This window comes from Peromyscus californicus, unplaced genomic scaffold, assembly GCF_007827085.1.
Source record: "Peromyscus californicus insignis strain IS unplaced genomic scaffold, ASM782708v3 Scaffold_25__1_contigs__length_3188244, whole genome shotgun sequence".
NCBI classification, from domain to species: domain Eukaryota; kingdom Metazoa; phylum Chordata; class Mammalia; order Rodentia; family Cricetidae; genus Peromyscus; species Peromyscus californicus.
Genome location: NW_026294536.1, coordinates 3,028,640 through 3,050,853, shown reverse-complemented (window position 1 = coordinate 3,050,853; position 22,214 = coordinate 3,028,640). Strand labels below are relative to the sequence as shown.

Sequence of the window (22,214 nt, the reverse complement as noted above, 5' to 3'; positions counted from 1 at the left end):
GGGCTTCTCCTGTGCTCGAATCTTTACTTCATAATTTAGAAACCAGCAGCTTCCTTTTATGCTATTTAAAATAACTCCCAGATTTTCAAAGCTATTTGAAGATGAGGGTGATCATTTATAATGCTAGAGTTTGTATGGAAGTGTAATGAATTAGGTGATTTATTGTTTGGCTCAGAAGAATGAGGTCTGATTATACAGCAATGGATTCATTTCCTTTGAATCACTAGGTTGGTTTTTAAGTCATGGTTCTGATCCAAAACTCTACAATCCTTAAGGAAAAGCATGCCTTTAAAAGTTGTAATACCCATGGAAGTCATATTCATCTACAAGAAAACTATGACTCTGACACTTTTTCTTTGCTAGGATTTTTGTAGAAGAAATCTCCCCTCTCACACTATGTCTTTCTTTCCCTTTTTTAAAAAAGGGAGCAACATTGAAGAGCCATCTGAATTCAAATCTTTATTTTTCCTTGATCTCTGTTTTTTATCTTAATACCTTTGCATCAGAGTGTATTATTCTACAAATCACATGTGATAAAAGCAAAGGTGTAGGGACATAACACAAACTAGCAATGGACTAAGAGATTGTGCTAGTAGTAATTGTTCTTATCTGTAGCTATTATAAACTTAATATGTGGGAAATTTAAACTCTATTACCATCATGAATTTACTAAGTCCATATTCAATAAACATATCAACTAATTTTATAATTTGGCCAAAACACAAAAATCAGAGCCAATAAGATGAGTCAGCAGGCAAAGGGGCCTGCCAATTTGAGTTTGATCCCTGGGCAGAATATGAGAACTGACTAGTGCATACTCCAGGATGGACGGACACACACACACACACACACACACACACACACACACACACAGGGATAGAAAATAAATAAATACATAACAATTTAATTTTTAAAATCCTTAAAAAGAAACACTGGATTGGTTGCTGAACATGTCTTTCATTCCAGGCTCCATACTTAGCTTGCATAAAAGATCTAGTTAGGGGTGTACACAACTGGATAGAGAAATTTAGTTCGGCAAATGGTAGCCAGACTGATGACTCCAATGCAATGTCATTACTGAGTCTTCTAAAGGGTCACTGTTGATGGGCTGAAACAACTTAAGACTGGTTACCATGTGTCCAATGTAAAACATCCATATACAAAATGTAATACAATGTATATTTCCTGCAATGGGGGGTTTTGTACATGCACAGTAGAGAATTTTGTTGTCGTTCAACCCTGCCTGACAGTTGTTCATTAACTGAATAGAAACCTGTGTCTTCATGACTTTGGTCCATGGATCCTGGCTCCATTCCTTTCTGATTGGTAAGAGTTGTCTGTATGTTAGTAGTGTTTGAAGCTGAAACCAGAGAAATGACTGTGGTTTTGTTTTAAAGTGATGCTAAGTGTGGCTCTTGCCTCCCCTCCCCCCACACACCTCCACCCTAATGTACTGGACTATCCACTTTACTTAAGCAATTCTTTTACTCATACACAAAGGAAGTGTTCTTGATATGAAGTCCACATTTTTCTTAGACATTTTTCTTATTCCTCAATAAATATTTAACTATTATAACTTCTTTCATTTCTTTTTGCAAGCATAATCATTCTTTTTACTTATTTCTCAAGCCCAAACATGAATATAAGGACACAAAATACATGCACAAAATAAAATTCAAAGGTGAAAATAAATGGTTTATTGTAAAAATATGTAAATATACAAATCAAAAGAAAATGGAAAATACAATGTTTATGAATAAAATTAAAAAGAAGGTCTTAAAGTACTAAAACCTATGGAAACAAATGCGTAAGTAACAAGTGGAGTGATGTTTTGTTTCCCAGTATAAGACAGTACTTTTTTATTAGGATCCCAGGGTACAAAAGAGAATTAAATAAGTCACATGTGGCTGTGTAAGTAGACACTCTATAACTCTGTACAGTATGGTTCTTTATTAACCTGGGTGCAGAAGTTCCCTTTACCATAGATCTAAAATTATGGAGGATTTTTTTCATAAGAAACATGATGTATTTTCTCATTCTCTGAAGTACAAGTGTGTGACCCTCTCCTCCCTCCGCTGTTCTGTATCAAGCATCTTCTGAAACACAGAGCAGAGTCTTGAAATTAAGTTCACTTAGGATGAGCTATGTTGTTGAGATTTGATATGCTTTATACTATAGCAAGGGAGCAGGCTCAATATAATGAAGAGGAATATAAATAGGAAACTGCAGAGGCATTTCTAGTGGCATGTAATAGCAGTTGGGATGAATACAGAATCCAACAGTGCAGAAACTGCACAGTGCAGAGAATGGCCTGTGGTGAGGAGCTTGGCCCTTGCTTCCCTAGAGCTCATACCTGAAGTGGGAGTCAGCTTTCATTTGGTAGTGTGATTAAAGGGTTATTAGTGGAAATGGTAATTATTCGAAATAACAAAAAGCATTAACCTTTTTAAAAAATTAGATGCCAGAATGACTATATATTATAGTATTATGTCAGGGATTCACAAGGGAACCCTTTTCAATTCAGAGTAATCAATAATTCTAACACATAGCAATGATTTATTGTGGACATACGTACTGATGACCACTTAAAAGTAAGAGATAATTTTAGAATTGCTTATTAACATTAACTTGGATAAAGTCTTCCTTAAATTATGAGTTATGTTTCCTAGGACACTCAGACTCATTTACACCTATACCTGTTTTTCTTCATCACTCAACAGTCCACACAGCTGAGCACTGAGATTAATATAACTTAGACTCTAAATGTGTCTGCAGGAATATAGTGGAAAAATCAACTGATATCAGATGACTATCTGCTGTGAGCCATGATAACGGGAGGATCTTGGACAAGAGATACCCCTGCACCCCAGATCAGCTGTAGGAATAGTAAGTCATTCATACTAACCCAGGGAAGGAAAGAGCAATGATAACTATACACAGAGAACCAAAAATTTACAAATCGAACAGTAATGGAATGAAAACACCAACACAAAGCCATCACACTTAAAATTAAAACATAATTTTAAAACTGGACAAGAATTCTACCGGCTTTTAATATCGTACCAATGGTTGTTTCAAGTTGTATGTGTGTGATTATGTATAGCCCCAAATACATACCCACAGATAATTTATAGGCAAGTGGATATACACACATACACATAATTTGTGGGAACTTCTATATACATACCCACATAAAATTCACATGTACAGAGATCAAATATGTGTATATGTATATATGTATATATATGTATATATATATATACATATGTATACACACATGTTAGACAAGATGCAGAAACTGGCCACTGCAAATGTAAATGTTGTGCTTAGTTTGCACTTTTACAAGTCTGAAGAATAGTAAAATTCACCTTAAAACTGAAAAAAAAACCTAGCAACTTTCAGGGTGATTCATTCGGAACAAGGTACTACATGTACTCGTGAATAGATAATCAGAAGTGGTCATTCTTTTAGAATAGTAATGCCAAAAGGAAAATCACTACCTCTCCACTCTACTTCATGATGAAGAGGTGTGAATGAGTGAGGATGAACCACTTTCCTGGTTTTCACATTAGTAAGGTTGGAATTAAAAGACAAATTGCAAGCATCTTGTTATATGCTCTCTTCCCGTGTCAAAAATGCCCTGGGAGCATTTTTATGTTTTCTCACTTTCCATTAGCACCATTAAAAGCTTGGTGCCACCTGTGAAATGTGTATGATGGATACAATAGGTAGGAAGATGTAGTGACAAGTATGGACTTATCTATCTGTACACCATTGAGAAATTACTATGATAAAAACAAAAGCCATACCTTTTTCAAGTTTATAAATATGATATCCATTACCTGAGATGAGGGCAAATGTGGTTTAGTAGCTGGAAAGTGGTATGACACTTAATCAGTCATGAGGTACAGCTGTAGTTTGACTGTTAGTCTTGCCGAGGTGGTGGATTCAATAGACAAATAAGCAAGGGAGTGAATTATCCTCAGTGGAAATAGATTTAGTCCCTGATCATATGTTTAATGGATGACTGAAAATAAAATAAAATTAAAGGGAAAATCCTACTGAGAAGCAGGTAATACTCGTGTCAGCAGGTAACCTATCATTAAAGGAGTTTCGAGTCACTGGGCAAAGTGGCTCCACAACGGTGAAATTTTTACAAAGAGATTAAAATAGAGGGAGGAACAGAGATGGAGGATGCACCAGACACATCTTTACTTGCAAAGATCGCCATGGCTTTAGAACTGGTGACAGACTGTAGAGACATCACTCTAACCCTTAGGATTGCCTGAGAAGCAGAACTGCCAGCCACACGGTCCCTAGGATGTTTTTGTAGGAGGGGCTTAGACAGTGTTCTTTTATCTATCTATGAAGCCACAGCCTAGGAGGGAAAAAGGGGGCTCTTCCTTCCTTGAGCCCATTTGTTCTTTTTCACTCCTTCATTTTCCCTTTCATACATTTTTCAAGGATGAATAGGATAGGCCCTGCTTGTCACTGCTGGACCACCTGGGACTCTTCTTCACTGGCATGGCCACCTGCAGCTGCTTCCAGAACCTGCCCTGGGGATACTTGGATTTCTCCCCTTTCCATTTAATGACCGTGAGCACCGTCTTAGCCCTCTTCAGCTCTTTCACCTTCATGTCCTTCACAGCTTTGTACTGTACTAAAATGACGTTGATGTTGCCCCGGGAGGCCATAGTTTCTAGGCCCGCCTTGAGCTCCAGGAGGGCTTGTGTTCCCTGGAGCACGTAGTTGGGGCTTAGGACAACCAGGAGGCGTCTGCTTTTCTGAATGAAGCTCAAGGTCTCGTCTGTGACAACTGGGAAAGAAAACACCATGGGGATTAGTGTTGGCCAGGAACTACCTGATGGGCAGAGCTCAAGGAGCAAAAGAAGGGAAGGGACTGGGAAAGACAATCTGAGCAACTTCATCTCCGGTCCAAACATACTGTCTGCGGAATGTCAACTCTGCTCAGGGAAAATGGCGTTATGTACAAAGGCCCCATGCCCAAAACATGTCCAAATAAGCTAACACCAAAATACAGTAGACTGATGTCACCCGGTCCTCAAAAGCACTATTTGAACAAGATGGGATAGATACATTGTCCTGACACCAGTCTCTTCAGTGTGTGGCCCAGCCAAACTAGCCCTGGAAAGGTACCCAAGAATAATCCATCGTATGAAAAGTCTTAAAAAAACATGTACTACAGATTCAAAGGCCCCAAGTTTCACTTGCAGCTAACCAAGGACAAGAACAGATTATGTCACATTTGAGACTCTGTCTGCTGATGTGTGTTGTGGAATAGAATGATTGTTTAACTGCTTAAAGATGTCTTGCATTTGTTTATGCTGCATTTGTTTAACTATGTAAAGATGTTACTTTTGTTTATGCTGAATTTGTTTAACTATGTAAAGTGTTGCTTTTTCACCTTGCCTGCTTAAGGCACCTGATTGGTCTAAGAAAAAGCTGAATAACCAATAGCTGGGCAGAAGAGGGATAGGCAGGGCTAGTGGGCAGAGAGAAAAGGGAAGCCAGCAAGCCAGGAGCCAGCCAGCTGGTGCCAGCCAGCCAAACATGGAGGAATCAGGAAAGCAGGATGAACAGTCCATAGATGATGTAAAGGATCCTCAGGGCAGCACACAGATTAATAGAAATGGGTTAATGTAAGTTAAAGAGGAAAAAAAAACTAGCTAGAAACAAGCCTAAGCTAAGGCCAAGCATTCATAATTACTAATAAGTTTCCATGTCATGATTTGGGGGCTGGCAGTCCAAGAAAGCCGGCTACAGATGTGGACTTTCCTGATGCCAACTGATGTCACTATGTTGCTGGATTAGTAACTCAAGCAAATGCATTTTGGCCATCAGTGTATTCCCACATCAGCTCCTTACTGTTCTCTGCTGTGGAGATGAAAGCAGAACATGGATCTTTCTCCTTAGCCTCCAATCACTGAGAAGCCCTTCTTCAGCAACTGCTAGCTGGTGTATTTACATTCACTAACTTGCAAAGGCTTTCTCCAAGTTGGAAAAAAAAGTGAAGAAAATGGAAATGCAGCCTAATTTTATTCAAGGGCTCTGATTAATTCCTGCTGCTAAATTTTTGGGACTAATCTATCTCCTCACAGATGCTCAAGGAGACCCACATAATCCTTCACCTGGAGGAGAGATGCTCGCTAGCTCCAGGCAATGCACTGGTGTTGTGGAAACCTGTATCACACTCCCCTCAGCAGTCATTTCCATTCTTAATCTTCACAGGTGCAGAAGTAATAGGGAAGGACTTGCCAATTAAAATCTAACATGTGCAGCCTGGGGAAGAATCCAGGAATGGGTATGTGTTTAAGTATTTCCACTGGAGGCTGACCATGCATACGCATAGAAAGAGGTCCAGCGGCAAAGTGGCCTCAGGAAGAGCAGCAAGAGGAATCCAAAGAGAACAGAGCCTGTAATATGCAAGAATAATTATGCATTCTTCAAAGGAATGTCAGCGCCCCCCCCCCCCCCGCGCCCCAGGTGGAAGGTCTTACCCAGATGTATACTGTTCATCTTTTAATCATTGTTCACATAGTAGATAAGATATTTTGATCGGCTTTGTGAACGAATAAATAGATGCATGAATGAGTTGGGCAAATTAAGTATTAATATGAGTAGAATTTTGCCTTTAGCTATCTATGTAAGTGATCATTTCATGGCACAATGACACTGAAGGAGAGAACTTCTGTGGAACACAAGCACAGCCTTGGGGTGATGGTTAGGCGGATAAAAGAACCGATCTACTAACTCAAAATGAGAGGGGAAATAAAACTGTTCTAGGTATCATTACCCACCCATTTCAAAAACATATAAAACGAACAGTTAATGGTGTGTGTGTGTGACGGGGGAGAGCTTGCTATGCTCCATATGGGAGGCAGTTCACTCATTTCAGATACGAGAGTCTTATAGGAAAACGCAGTGTTGCTGACGTGCTTGCCACAAAACTCCCAAATGAACCACGACTTTGTTACTGTTTGGACTTGAAAAGAGGAAGCATTGGTCACTAGTTGAAGCGTTTCCTTGTAAAACTTGATAGAATGCAATAGCCTTATACATTTTAAGCTAAAACTCAAACATACACACTGAAAGAAAAGGAAATACAAACGAGGAAAAGGCAGATTTGACTGGCAGCGTTTCACTGGCTCAGAAGGGAGGCAAGGATGAGAAAGTGGCAAGGGCATGTTGTATTAACAGGGAGACGCTTTATGTTCTCTGTCCTGCAACTCTGTTCCAGTTAAACGGACTAAAACTCAGTCTTTGTAAAGAAGCACTTTCTTGGTCTTTGTAAAAGAAAATATGTAGGAAAATTAATGCATGTCAGCCTAATGCTTCTTGAAAATCTAACTTCCAGTGAGATAGACTTCCTCAGGACTGGCCTCTTTTCTGACTTGGAGTTCTTAAAGATTACAATGGAAAATTTTAAAGCCATCAGCTAGGCTGAATAGTGTCCGCCTTACAAGGTAGCTGTGGCTCTGGAGAAGGTTTCCATTACTTCAAGGGGTTGTACATTCAATATCTGAATACCATTACTGTGCTACCACCCATTCATGTACCAACAGCTCAAGTTCCACTTGGCCCTTCAGGGATCACCCTTGGTGCTCATGTGAAATACCTACTTCCACCAGGCAGGCTATCTCTGTCGAAGATGCACAGCTTGTATCCAAATTCATTCTCCAAAACGCCACGGAGTGTCAGTAACACAAATTCCTCTTCCTCAGCATTTCTTGCATAGGACACATAAATATCATACTCCTTTCCATCTAGCAAAAGGAACACAGCCAGAGTAAATTAGAAAGACTTCTCAAATTGATTTTTTTTTCTCTTAAATCTGACTTCTGGGTGTTGGACATTTTCTTTCCTTTTTTTTTTTTTTTTTTTGCCTGAGTGAACAATGTGGCAGATTTCAGTATAATTCACAGTGTTCAGGTAGAATGACCATGGAGATTGAGATTGAGTCAGATGTGTCTTCTGCTCTCATCTGAGGGAGCAGACCCTGTAGCGGACAAAGACTGTTTCATGAATTAGGGGAGCAGGGATGCACTCCACAGGTGCTGGTAGCTAATGCCAAGCAGGAAATTTCTACTCAGTGTTCTAGAAAACTACTCACTAATACATTACAATTCTAAATTGAGAAAGACTTTTTAAAACTGACTAAATTATACCTGAAAAGAATGATAATTAAATTATGTTAAGGTCAATATATTGATCTTTCCTAAATTTGCTTGATAAAATTCATGAGTGGTTAGAAATATAGATTATGTGTTTCTTCCCAAGGTCTGCTGAATTAGAGTCTTATAGGGTGGGCTGTTTGTTCTTTTCTTGTACAGTACATATTCAAATGTCTCATTCATACTGCCAAGAAATTTCTGCCAGGAATAAACATTGGAAATATTTTTAAGAGTGAGAGTGAGGCAAATGATAAATCTTAAGCTATAATGTCCACTTGAGCCACCTGGGGGTATTATTAAAGTGTACATTCTGGTCCAGGGGGAATCATGTTTAAGATTCCCCACCTAAATGCCTTTGGATGATCATGATGCTGCTGGTCCATAGCTCTCCCCTTGAAGCCTGTGAACGAACCTACAGTTGGATATGGTGGCACATGCCAGCAATCCCAGTACTCAGAATTGAGGTCAGCCTGGGATATACAATGAGACACTGTGTGAAAACACAAAGGACAAAACAAAGCAAAACAAAAGGCTGTGAACTTGTACTGTCCTATCTAGTAACCAAGAGTCACATGTGTCTGTTGACCAGCTGAGCGCAGCTGTCTCTACTGAGATGCACCATGACTGCAAAGTAATATTCTGCATTTAAAGGCTGCAAAACATCTCATTAACTTTTAAATGTCATTTTTATGCTGAAATAACAATGTATGAATATTGAGTCAAACCCTTATTTTCACTTAAGCTCTTTGAACCATTGGGGGGAAAAATGTTAATTTCATTTGTGATATACATCACATTATTTATGTGGACAATGCTAGTCTAGATTAAATCATATTAACTTAATCCATCAGGAAAGGTGAACAGTGCATACTGGAAAGATTTTTTTACTAGTAAGAGCTAAAATAAAAGATAATCTTGTTAAATGCAATGGTTTATCTGCTAAGGAAACATGCAGTCTAAAGATGATGATACAAGAGATTTGCATCATACTTCCAGTACTTACCAAGAATTGTTTCATCTGTTCCAAAATGAGCCCGGTAAAAGAGAACCATCTCCAGCCAGTAAACATGGTAGACCACAATAAGAACCACCACCAGAAAGACTGTGGCTCCAAAACCACAGGCGAGTTCCACTGTGTACCTTGGCGGTATTACTAGAGCAAATGACAAAATAATAATAATGAGGATATTTAACTTCTACTTAGTGATTATAGTGACCCACCATCTTCTTCAAGGCTGCATCGGCCAAGCAGCTATGTCTGCCACTTGACTTGCAAATGTTAACAAGCAGAAACAACACAGTAACAGACCAGGCAATGTTTGTTTAATACTAGATTGCATCCCATTTATTTACTCTTGTGTTGTTGTTTATAGTTCCTGGCACAGAAAGTGCTTCAAATTACTCAGTGATCTGAATAGATCTTAAATGTATACAACATAAAATAGGATCTTAACATTAGGAAGGATTTCCAGGAAGGTTATCATATTCAACTCAACACGGCCTTGTGCGTGCTAGGCAAGCTCTACCACTGAATTATATCCCCAGCCATATACAAACTGAGAAGGTCTTGCTATTCGGCTCCCTCCTGTGTACTAAGATTGTGGATGTGCCACAATCCAGGTCAATGATAGTTTTGAAAGTGTTGTATCCAATGACTGATCATTTCTTGTAATGTTCTCCCAAGAACCCTCCCTGAAGAGAGGCCCATTATCAAAGGAGGTAACTTGAGCAAAAATCTTACTGTGTCTATTAATTTTGACTTCCTCCTCTTTCTAGCATCAGAGAATTAAATGTCAGAGAAATTTAATTACTTTCCTTTATTTAAAAGAGGCATCAAACTAGTATTTTCATTGGGTTTTGGCGAGTCTACAGAATGGTGAGTGGTATTTGGTTCTAGTATTCCCCAAGCTCACAGTTCTATGACAAATACTTCAAAGACTGACTTGAACTACCTAAGATTTGACTGATGATTCCTTGTTATCTACTTACTTTCTTACACTGTGGATATCATAGGTAGGCTTTATGGAAGTACCAGAAAGAGTGTGGCAATTCCCAATTTATTAAAAACTAGGCATTAATTCAGAAGCCCTGTTCACACTGCCCACTGCTCTAACCAAGTCTTCAATCACTGTCCTGTCTCATTTATGCTGTCCTTGCCTCTAAGGTATCAGGAAAGGCAAACAGCATGCTGTGATCATAGTGTGACTTCTGGCCTGAGTGTGTCTTTCCTTTCTTTTAATTTCCAAATTCATTTGCATATGTCTTTATTTTGTATAATCTTTAACCAATAAAGCTGTCTTTTTCAGCCTCAACTTTGTCCATAGAAATATCTACTCTTTTTTTTATTATTTTATTTCAGCATTTTTATTGAACTATAGTTAGACAGTCCTTCCCACTCCCTGCTAAATAAACGAGGCCTCCATAGCCTTCCAGGTGGAAACCATTTTTTTGTCCATCCTATCCCTGGGGCACCTGGGATCTCAACAAACTTTTCTGGAAATAGAACTTTACTTTCAGGATAATGAAAGAAGCCCAAAGCTACACTCAATGGCAGAAATATCATTCGCTTGTTATATGGGCTGAGGCACTGTAGCTGATGACTTTGAGGAGGAAACAGGGTAATTTGCTGGAAATGAAGCAGGGGTTCATATTGGCTGGCTTGATAATGACTCTCTTGGCATGTAGGTGCCAGATGCTTGGGGGAGAGAACTGCGAGATGATAGGAAGGGCTAAAAATCTAATGCAGGGGAAGCAGAGAAAGACGGGAATAATTCATTCGGTTAGTGTAAAAATTGTTACCGATGTTCGGAAAAAGCAGGTCACGTGGTGGGGCAACCTGGGTCAGATGGAGTAAGACCAGGGTGGGGGAGGTCTTAGAGCAGAGAGACAGCAATGCTTCCATGAGCAGCTGAACCCTAGGTGCTGCTAAGCTGAGGCTTGGGAGAATCTCCTCCAGGGCGGGACTGCTCACCAGGTTCTTTTCATAGTGCACAGGTTTTTCTGGAATGCTGCTATAGTGTTAGATTATTGATCATATGCTGGGGGCAGGGGCTGGGAGGACTTTTAAAATGGTATTTTATTTAGCACAGGGGAGCTCTGGGGTTGATCAGTAGAACCTCGTTATCAGGTGTGCTCCCATGCTGGGGTCCAAGGATAATGGTCCTTTAAATGGGTGGGTGTTTTTTCCAAATGTCAATAGAGGTCTTGCTTAATGACCAAAAGATCAATTGCCCTATCTTCCTACTACCTCTTTTACTTTTAATAGAGCTTTTCAGTTTTGTTTTGTATCACCAATGATACGGCTTATATTTATAGATTGTATTTCCTGGCGTCATCTTGTTGTCAAAGACTCCCTCACGGTCCTTAACTAATTGGACCCCAACATTAATAATCCACCAGGCTGCTTTTCTATGGCTCTGAAGGGCTGTCTTGTAAAGCGGAGTGACCTCACAGGAAAAGTGACCCTTGGCCTATATTTTGTGTCCTTCCCGCTGCAAGTCTTGGCATTTGGCATAACGATTTTGCACTGATGCAATTTCAGACAAAATGGTTTCCAATCAGAAAGGAGTGACGCAATCTGACCACCCTGGACTCCTGAACTCCCTCTCTCGTTGATTTCACTAAGTCTCAATTAGAATGTAGCCAAATGCTGTCATTTGGTGATTGTTACTCCCCAAATCAGAGCTCACTTTGCAGTTCTGTATTATAAATTGGCCCTGAAGCCCGTGTACCCAGCCAGCCATCCTCGTTAAAAGAATGCGGGACCCCAGCACTGGTCCTGTCCCCTGCTTTGGGTTCCGGCTCTACAATAAGATTTGTCCTTGGCAACCCAAATTATTTATCTTCACTATTGTCCTTGGACTTGCCTCTCCCTCCAAATGCCAGCTGCCTGGACTTTCAAACGTCCCCTGCCACAGAGCTAGTCGGTACAAAATTCTGCATAATTTTTAAAATTGTGGTGATGACCATTTGTCTGAAATGTTCACAAAAGAGTGTTTAATTTAAGTGATGGCAAAACAGAATGGTGAATGGATCTTCAAATCTGAGGGGCTCAGGGCTGAGGCTACAACCTCTGTCCTCTGGACCTCACCTTTGTTACCTGAAGAAGGAAGTGATAATGAAGGAGCCTCCCCTCCAGAATACCTAAAAGAATGTTTTTTTTTTTCTTTTCACAGTTGGAGAACTGGTAAAAGTAATATAAACCCATAGTCATTATGTCTTTTTCTTTCCAATAATTACCAAAGATATTTGTAAGATTTTTGGTTCAGAAAGGCAAGTCATGAGAAGGTGGTGGTTGCTCTGAGCTAGGGAGAGAAATGAGAGTCTAGACTATTGTGTCGGGTTGAATTTCAAGGCCTAAGTAACAGAAAGAAGAGAGCGGTGTCGAAAGTGAACTCTAGAAATCTGCACGAGGTTATCTTTAGTCTGTGGCCACATGCAAAGCTGTGACACTTGGGTTTGCACTTACAGTGTCCTCTAAGACCATCCAGGAAATGAAAGACTGTAGAAACATATGCAAATCTGAGGGAGGCCAGGGGTCCAGCACCAGAGTGAAGACACAGTGGGCTAGCCTGTGATGCCAGAATGGCTGTGCCTGAGAAGTATGCCCACTCAACCCTACCAAAAAGGGCATTGCTAACTACTCTAACATGTGATCACACATGTGATCAGGATAATTCCAGAAGGTAGAAGAGAAGGGAGGGAAGGAGAGGAGACCTATGATGTAAACAAATTAACCACCTGCTACAATAAAACTCAACATTCTCACATAATACATCCAATGACATAACATCTATTATGTCCAGAAAAATGATAAAACAACAGACAGCAGAAAAATAAAAGGATCAATACTTAAAGACATATCAATAAGTAAAAAATAGAACCCAGAATTGGCAGAGATGATTGAATGACGAGCAAAGCACTTTAAAATTCATAGTAAAATGTGTCTGCTGAGGTTTTTTTTTAATGAACACTTGTAACGAGTAAATAGGTAAAAGCAATGGAGACATTCCAGTGAGTCCGAAATTCAAAACATGAAAAATACATTCTTGCAAAAGCATCCGAATCATTTATCATAACATAAACCACCAAAGCCTCTGTAGGCTCTGAAAAGATGGTCAGGAAATGATACACAGAAAGCATGTCTGTACATGACAACTTAGGAGAACTAGGAAGTATCCTTGAGCACAACTCAGAAAACTAACACCAGAAAACACAATCTTAAGGAAAAAGAATAAGAGAGAAAAAAACAAAAATCGTGAGAATTAGTGAATTTTGGAAGAGCACCTCAAGGTGAGACATAAAAATCAGTTAATTGTATTACTATGCATTATTAATAAACAATTAGAAAACTTTAAAAATCTGATAGCATAAAAATTAAAATCTTTAGAGACAAATGTGACATGTACTATAAACCTGAACACTCAATTTTTTTTAAGATGATGTAATAAATTACCAGAACTCTATATAAATGGAGAAGTTTGTCATCTTTATGGATTGGTAGGACCAATATTGTCAAGTGTTCTATATTAGTCACAAATTTAATACGGTCTCAATCAAAAATCTCAGAAGAATTTCATGTAGCATTGACAATCTGGTACTAAAATATGTAAGGAAAATATGTATTTTCTAAAATCGTGAAATCACCTTGAAAAAGAGAAGAGGGAATAGTGTCTTATTTAATAATTTCAAGCTCTGTTAATAAAATGGTATTCAACACAACACAGACCAGTTGATTAAAGGAACAGAGTAAGGAATGCAGGAAGTCATAGAGATAATTAAGTTTTTGACTGAGCTTTCAAAACAATTCAAGAAAAAAAAAGTGAGACATATTCAACATGATGTTGGAACAACCATTTCCGTGGAGAAACAGAACAAAGCCAACACGAGACTCCATCTGTAACTCACGCCCACAGAACTACAATCTGAGATGGAGCACAGGCCTAAATAGAGAGGAGAATTCTTTGAGCAAAAGCTTACTGTCGTTTGACTTTATATAACAAAGACTAGGAGCACATAATTCAGAAAGAACTAATTCATAAAAAGAGACTGGCAAAATGAGCTTCCTCAAATTACTAAGAATTTTGCTTATGAAAACATCAACTCCTGGAGCCCAGGGGTTAAGAGCACTGTCGCTCTTACAGAGGACCTAGCGGCTATACGGTAGCTCACAGCTGTTTTTAACTCCAGTTTCAGGGGGTCTGATGTCATTTTCTGGCCTCTGTAGGCACTAAGCACACACATGATACATATACACACATGATACATATACACACATGATACATATACACGCATACTGGCAAAATACTCATATGTGCAAGTAAAAACAAACCTTTCAAAAATGAATAAATTCACCAACCGGATGAAAATATTTTTAAAATTAAAACAAGTTAACAAAGGATGTGCATTCAGTGTATATATGTGTGGGTATAAATACATGTTTGTGTGTCTTGTATGTATGTTTGTGTGTAGTATGAGTTATATATCACATTAAATTTAAAACAAATGATCCATCTGAAAATGACTAAAGGTTTTTAATGGCCTCACAGAAAAGATTATTAATGATCAACGAACTTACAACAAAGCCTTTATCATCACCAGTGTCTCAACTGCGGTGTGGTGCAAACACTCATTTACTAAGAGGGCTAGAAGTACCGGGGGGTGGTAGCGCACGCCTTTAATCCCAGCACTTGGGAGGCAGAGCCAGGCAGATCTCTGTGAGTTCGAGGCCAGCTAGGACTACAGAGTGAGTTCCAGGAAAGGCGCAAAGCTACACAGAGAAACCCTGTCTTGAAAAACCAAAAAAAAAAAAAAAAAAAAAAAAGAAGAGGGCTAGAAGCTTAACAGTTGGCAAATCCAAGAGCTTGTGAGAAAAGATGGTGTATGAGGATCACACACACTGAGACTGGCAGTGTCCAACAGCAAACTTCTTTGGCAACTGGTTGGCAACTTCTCATATGATTAAACACACACATCTCCCTAGCACCTTGCTACTCTCTGATCATAAAACAACTACACATTTGGCATGTTTACTATAACTCTCCCATGTGCAGTAATTTAATGGAATGGATGAAATGTGCTGTCAACAAAACAGGGAATTCTCATTCCATGTGTTAATCTCTTCCTATCATTGTTTGCTTGTTTGTTTGAGAAGAGGTCTTATGTAGTCCAAGCTGGTCTTGAACATGCTAAGTAGCCGAGGCTGACCTTGAACTCCTAAACTTCCTGCTTCAGTCTCCCACATGGCTGGCCCACCCTTTTGTGCTTCCTGGCATCTTTTTGATGAGATACAGATGTAAAATCTACGAGTCAGCACTCATTGGCCAAGTGGGTCATATGTCCATTCACAGCCTCAATATTGTCTCCACCACATTCAGAACCTGAGTTTCTGTGCTACTCAGGTGGGCTGGCAGACATCCTTGTACATGTTTCCCACATAAAACATTATTTCACTTGTGGTTTGATCCTAGTCTTTGATAAGTTACCAATTTATGTCATCTTCACTTACTGTTCTACAAAGTGCATGCCTTAGAAGAAAACACCCAAATTCTCTGTACTTCAGCAATCTGGATTTTAACACAATTGAAAACACCCAGCCTGCAGCAACCTAAACCCCTGAAGACCTTCAAGGCTCTAAGAGGTCTTGAGCTAAAGTAATTTGATTTATTTTGTAACCTAGACTATAATGATCTTTATTTGATCACAGATGCTTTTGTCAATTAATGCCTATAAAACCCTTGGAGAAATAAGAGCTAGCATTTATTGAACAGTTGATAGTATGAATTAATAACAATGCTTGTTCTGAGCATTTTTGACAACCTTAGGGGTTCTGATATTATTTTCTCTATTTTTTATGATAAAAATAATGAGGCTCGCAAGTGCTTGACTTTTCCAAGATCAGAGAGCTGGGCTGCATGGAAACTAGGATCTCATCAGGCTATCCAAGGCTACTGCACAAACAATTCATTGTGATACTACAGTGATTCTGCAGTATCCACAGACCAAATGCTGAAGGTGCAAGCATCCCGTGTACCCATCCCCACAGTGGCTTCTGAGAGAGGAAGTAATGGTACATCCTCAACAAATTCTTTAAGACTTCTCAAGAGCTATATACATTTTCTTTCTAATTTGTAACAACACATTCAATTATGTCCTGTTTGTTATTTAGTTTAAAATAGATAGATAGATAGATAGATAGATAGATAGATAGATAGATAGATAGGAAGGATTTGGTCCCAATGCAAATGCAACAATTATAAGTCAACTTTTTCATTTTCTATATAAATGTTATAAACTGTATCAAATGTGAGGGGCTAAGATGTTCCAGAATGGCATGCTTACCATGTGATGTCTCTGTTAACTTTACTTCATACCACTAGAAAATATTATTCTGAAAGGGATCAATTGGATGGGATTTGTGTTAGAGGAAAGACCCAAAGAGAAATTTAGGCAATATGTTTCAGGAGCAACAGCTCACACAAAAAGGATTTATTTATTTTAGAAAATACAGATGTGAACACAGAAATTACTTTAACATCAAACTAATTCCTAATGTAGTAAGTTTTATTTTATCAATTATAACATTGTAAGACGGCCTAACTATTGATACATAATGTATAAAAAGTGAATTTGAAATTACATTTTTCTGAGATTCAATATCCTATGCCTTTCCTTATGTACTTGTAGACAAGTGGATGCCTGCTACTTATGTTTCAATCATTCTTACGCTTCTAAGAATAGTGGAGGATGCATAATTCAGGAAAAAATTCCCAAAGGAATTTTTCTTGTGACCCTTGAACTCTGCTTTTAGTTATTTCTAAAGGCACGTTTGTACTTCGCCAACAATATGTGACTCTAGCAGTTCCATTACATCTTTGCTAGCTTTGGATACTTTTGATTTTCATGGTTATCTAAGATATTAAATTATGTCTCGTTATTGCATTCATGGATTTTTCAAACACGATTTAGGCACTAAGGTGTTGACATAATCAGAACCAACATATTGAGCCTCTTCACAAAGATGGCAGCTTTCCTTTAAGAGTTTTCATTTAACTGACTCATTGTTTTGTGTCCGAGGTGCTAGGTGCTGGAGTTCTCCCCTTTATTTCTTATTCACCACAGTGTTATTTTGAGAGTTCACAGAGTCATCGGCTGGGTGCATCCATTACCTTTCTGTTTCACCTTGGCTGCTTGCTCAGCTTCCCCTTTGGTATTTCGAGCATGACAGACATAGTTGCGCCTGAGATCCTCAGGGGTGACTTTCTTGATGCTCAACACCAGAGTCCTTGTTTCATCTTCTGTTGTAGAATAACTTATACTGCACATAAGGAGAAAGAAATCAAAACGTTTGTGAGACACCGGGGCTATGCCCTCTGGGTGAATAAGAAGTAAACCACTGTAGAGTCCTGGGTGAGAGCAGATGTAATGCTGACAAGGGTCTCATCGTACCACACATCATCCTAATGCTGGGCAAACCCAGTGCTAGATTCTTACTCCAGCTCTTTCTTCACAGCTACATGCCACCCATGCTCTAGATACTGAGGCACGATGCTTGTATCAGCTTGAAAAGAATCTTCTGGTATCAGAGTTGGTTGGGGTTTGATCCATGTTTTGTCATTTAATGCTCTGTACCTTGGGCAATGTCATTAAACTTCGCATGTCTTGGCTGTTTTGTAAAAGAGTGTATTATGTGACTAATTTACTGAAAGACCCTGAAGACGGAACATGCATCTATGCTGCAGCAATGCTTAATGAATGCTCTTCAGAGCTATCCTCACCCCACAGTAACTGTCGTGCTGCAGAGATACTGAAAGCTTGACTTCCAAACCCAGGCAGAATGTTTGTGTGAAATGTTGCAACTGCATAGTTAACATGCAAGGAGAAGAAACAGCTCAGAACAAGAAACCTGAACTGTAAACTAAATATATCCAAACTGCAGTAAGTCCAAGACCAAGTGTTTCGTTTAAGACCAAGATGTAAAATCACTTCAACTACTTGTCTCAGGGGGGGTCTAAATATATCTCTCCTTTAGGTGACCAACATCCAGTTTTTCCTTAAGATTAGACATACTGTCAGTCATAAAAATGTGTTTAAGGGCCCAGTAGTTTTCTCCTGAGCTTAATTTCCTACTCTCCTGAACACTGCAAGTTTGTCTTAATTGCAGCAAAGTAGAATAACATGACTTTGCTCTCAGAAGCATTTGTTTAATATGAAGAGGAAAATCTCAATTCTCAGAATTCCTGAAATGATCAATAACTGTCCCTCAGGGCCTTGAGCTGAACCTTTCATCAGTTCCTTCTATAAAACATGCAGTACTTGGAGGCTTTTTTTTTTCCCTTTCATTTTTTTCTCTGCTTCTCTAATGTCCGGGTCTTTGAACACAACATTTCCTTTACCGGTTTTCATTTCTTAATTTAGCAAATTTGGTTTGAACACTGTTTCATCTGTGGAGTGCCACCTAATCCCCCCCAAAAGGACAGAATCTCCTAAGAACTCCTGTAATACCTACTCCTCAATCACTTATTTTTCATATAACATTTAAATGCCTGCTCTCTCACTGTTTGTTTTAACTAAGTAGGGTAAGAAGCTGTTCAAAGTAGATATTTTGTAATTTCTCCACAATCTCAACTTGCTAGTAGGGAAGAAACAGGTTTTGAATTGTAGAAATTCAATTAGCTTAAGGTCTGTTTGCACAAGGTGATAAAACTTGGGATCCTCCCACTACTCTGTGGCATACTTGACCACTGTGATATATTAGTTTCTGTAGCAAACCAATTCTCTCTAGCAATTTATACCTTGCTTATAGAGAAATCTTCAGTCTTCAGAGACTTGTACATTCCCCTTTGTTAAATCCTTAAAAATTTCAAGTTTACTTAAGAATAAAGTGACCCAAGTTGTCATTTTAAGAGAGGTCTGCATTATTATCTATTAGCTTTTAAAAATTAGCTCTTTGAGACTTTTGTACATTTACATTTTTAAAGTGAAATTTAAAGAACAAAAATGTTAACATTTAACAAGTAATTCTCAAGTATCAGGGGAAGATAGGAAAGGTATGGCTATGAAATAAACATAAATAGGAGAGACACAAATATCTGGACCACACTCCAGTATTAAGACAGATAACAAAAATACTTTCATGTAACCACAGCCCAACATTTCTCCTTCTCATTTATCTTTTCATTCATGAGGGAGATGAGGGAGATACATTCCATATGTTTCTAAATGAGAATCATAAACATGTGAAGTTTGTAGAGTTTAAGACAATATGGTACACGCCCTGTGGGACAACTGTGATGAAGATACTCAGCCTCAAGACAATGCTAACTCCAAACTTTGGCATGCAATCTGGCCAGAGTCTGCACTTGAATTGGAAGCTCAGTAGCCCTACTTTGGGATGCAGCCATTGAAGACTTGGAAATCTTGCTACATTTTATTAAAGGAAAAACAATCATCATGTACATTGAATAGTATGCATCAAGACCTTAGATTGAGAATGACCAGAGCTCCTACATATGCCCATGATGACCAGAGCTCCTGCATACGTCCATGATGACCAGAGCTCCTGCATATGCCCATGATACCTTTCATTAGTAGTTACGTCAGCAGTAACATCCTCAGGCTTCTTTCCATCAATGGTCCACCAGATCTCATTGTGGGATTCCATGATAAAACTGAAATAGACTTTACAGGGGATGAGAAGCTCCTCTCCTGATGAACAAACAAATTTAATAGATGCCATTAATCTATATTAATCCATCAATATGCATCATCCATATGACTAATGTGGGCCTGATTCTCTAGTGGCCACTAAAAGGCAATATACCATACGTCATTCTAACACCAAATGCACAAAAGGATAAAACCAAGAATAGAAGCCCAGTAATTGTAAATAAAATCACCAAAATGGCCATTTTTTTAAACACTGTATAAGTATGCTCTAAGACGCCAGAAGACCTCTGGCGACACTCTTTTTAGGCCCCAAACCTCACATTTTGTTATTTCCCTCACAAACTGTGACTGTCTTAGTTTCTTTCTTTTCAGCTCATAAAACACCATGACCAAGGCAAGTTACAAAAGAGAGTATTTAATTTTGAGTTCATGGTTCCAGAGGGTTAAAAGTTATGACCATCACAATAGGGAACAGGGCAGCAGGCCAGCAGGCATGGTGCTGGAGCAGTGAGCAGTGGCTGAGAGATCACATCTCATCAAAAAAACATGAGGCAGAGAGGGAATGGCACGGGACTTTTGAAGCATCGAAGTCCACTCCCAGCCATGGCTCCTAATCCTTCTCAAACTGTTCTGCAAACTGGGCACTAAGAATTGAAATATATGAGCCTATGGGGGTTATTGTCTTTCAAACTACCATAGTGACCAATAAGAGTCCCTAGATGATGGGTCCTTGAGGATGGAGTGATCTCATCACTAAGAGAACTGTGATGTCATCACTAAGAGAACTGGCCAGGAAATCCCCTTCTCCAAACATACAGAAACTTAGTTTAAAACAGCAGTTCTAAGCTATGTAGCTGAGATGGCTCGCGAGACGAGGGAGGTTGGTTCACAAATGGTGATAACAGTGTCAACAATCATGTCAAGACCAATATAATTGCTATGAACTTGGTAGAGCTAAATACTTACACTTGTTATGGTTTGACTTTATTACACTTGTTATGGTTTGACTTTATTCTTTCAGAGTCGTATACATTTCTATAATGAAGTTTAGCTGTTTTCATCCTGTCAAAACCATCATCTTTCTATTTCCCCAGTCACCTTCTTTTCACCAACAAGCCTTCTCATACTTTGATGTATTTTTTGTGTGTGTGAAGCCCTGAATTTAATCATGATTGCTTGCATGAGTGTGGGTGCTATTTACAAAACATGGGCAACTTATCATTGATTGAGGAAAATAAGTGCTATTGAGTGTCTAAATTCAAGTAAGAAATCTGTATCCGCCCTCCCAGAGCTTAGGAAACATTAATGAAGGTAAAGCAGAAAGGATATAAGAGCCAGGGGATGTAGAGGAGTCCACAAACCAGTTACTTAAAATTACAGACATATAATTACATGTGTATATGCTCCTTAGGTAAAGAGACTGTGTTATAGATGTATCCACTGGGGATGGGCACTTCACGACCAGTGGATCTCTACATTTTGATCAGTATTTTCTTTGCTGCAAAGAGAAGCTTCTTTGATGAGGGCTGAGAGCTAGCTGTGAGTATTTACAGAGAAGTCAGAAATTACACTGGTTTATGCAAATGGCAACAGTAGGTTCTCCTCTAGATTTCATGATCTTACCAGCTGGTTATGTTTACAGAGTCAGGCATGAATTCCTACCTATTGAGAAGGCTTTAAGTCTAATTGAGTAGCTGTTGGTTAGCCCTGGTATAGAAGTGCCATTATTGCACTTTTTGGGAGATCTTGATATTCTGGCTAATGTAGTTTGTAGGCTTTACAGACTGGTAGAACTATTAATCGCTTCTCTACTTGGGGAGCTTGCATATCTCCTTCCCATACTATGAGAGCTAGTCCTCAGGGAAGAGACGTCTAGGTTAGATCTAGATTGATCCTTCCAAGTTGTGTGTTCAAAGTATGCTGGATCATCAGTGATAGGATCTTACTTTCAATTTTGGAGAGGCAATCAAGGACAACAGTGACAGCCTATATTGTTTTGGGAGGTTTTTGAACTCTCCTGACCAATAACTTGAAAGGAGATTTCCCATGCCTCACACTGAATTTTGTTAAATAAGTCTATATTTTTTGGGGGGATCATTTTTATCCCAAGTGGTATAACTACATACATACATATATATATATATATATATATATATATATATATATATATATATATATATATGCATAAAATGTAACTTTAAGTAAACATAAAATATCATAATTCTCTACAGCTTCTTAAAACATCCTCAGGTTATATATTCCTCCTTCTTCCCTCTCCTGTGCTTCCCTCCTCCCTCCTTCCCAAGTAAGTCTTCCCTACCCTAGGTATTTATTCTTAATCAAACAGCATGAAGT

General features: G+C 38.8%; 1 protein-coding gene across 7 annotated transcripts in view; it reads right to left on the bottom strand.

Annotated features, from left to right (window-relative positions):
• Il1rap (interleukin 1 receptor accessory protein) overlaps positions 1 to 22,214 on the bottom strand; it is a 142,132-nt gene that overhangs the window by 11,179 nt on the left and 108,739 nt on the right. For 6 of the 7 annotated variants that reach the window (XR_008221796.1, XR_008221797.1, XR_008221795.1 and 3 more), the window contains 4 exons: positions 19,772 to 19,898; positions 17,360 to 17,508; positions 9,196 to 9,345; positions 7,641 to 7,784 (listed from right to left, as the gene is read on the bottom strand). Coding sequence is in view for 4 of the 7 variants with exons in the window: in XM_052753879.1 (XP_052609839.1) it covers positions 7,641 to 7,784; positions 9,196 to 9,345; positions 17,360 to 17,508; positions 19,772 to 19,898 (570 nt within the window). In the remaining 3 variants the exon portion in view is untranslated. Of the gene's footprint in view, positions 1 to 1,674; positions 4,817 to 7,640; positions 7,785 to 9,195; positions 9,346 to 17,359; positions 17,509 to 19,771; positions 19,899 to 22,214 lie in introns of those variants that run through there. The other variant, XM_052753880.1, reaches the window with a different exon arrangement.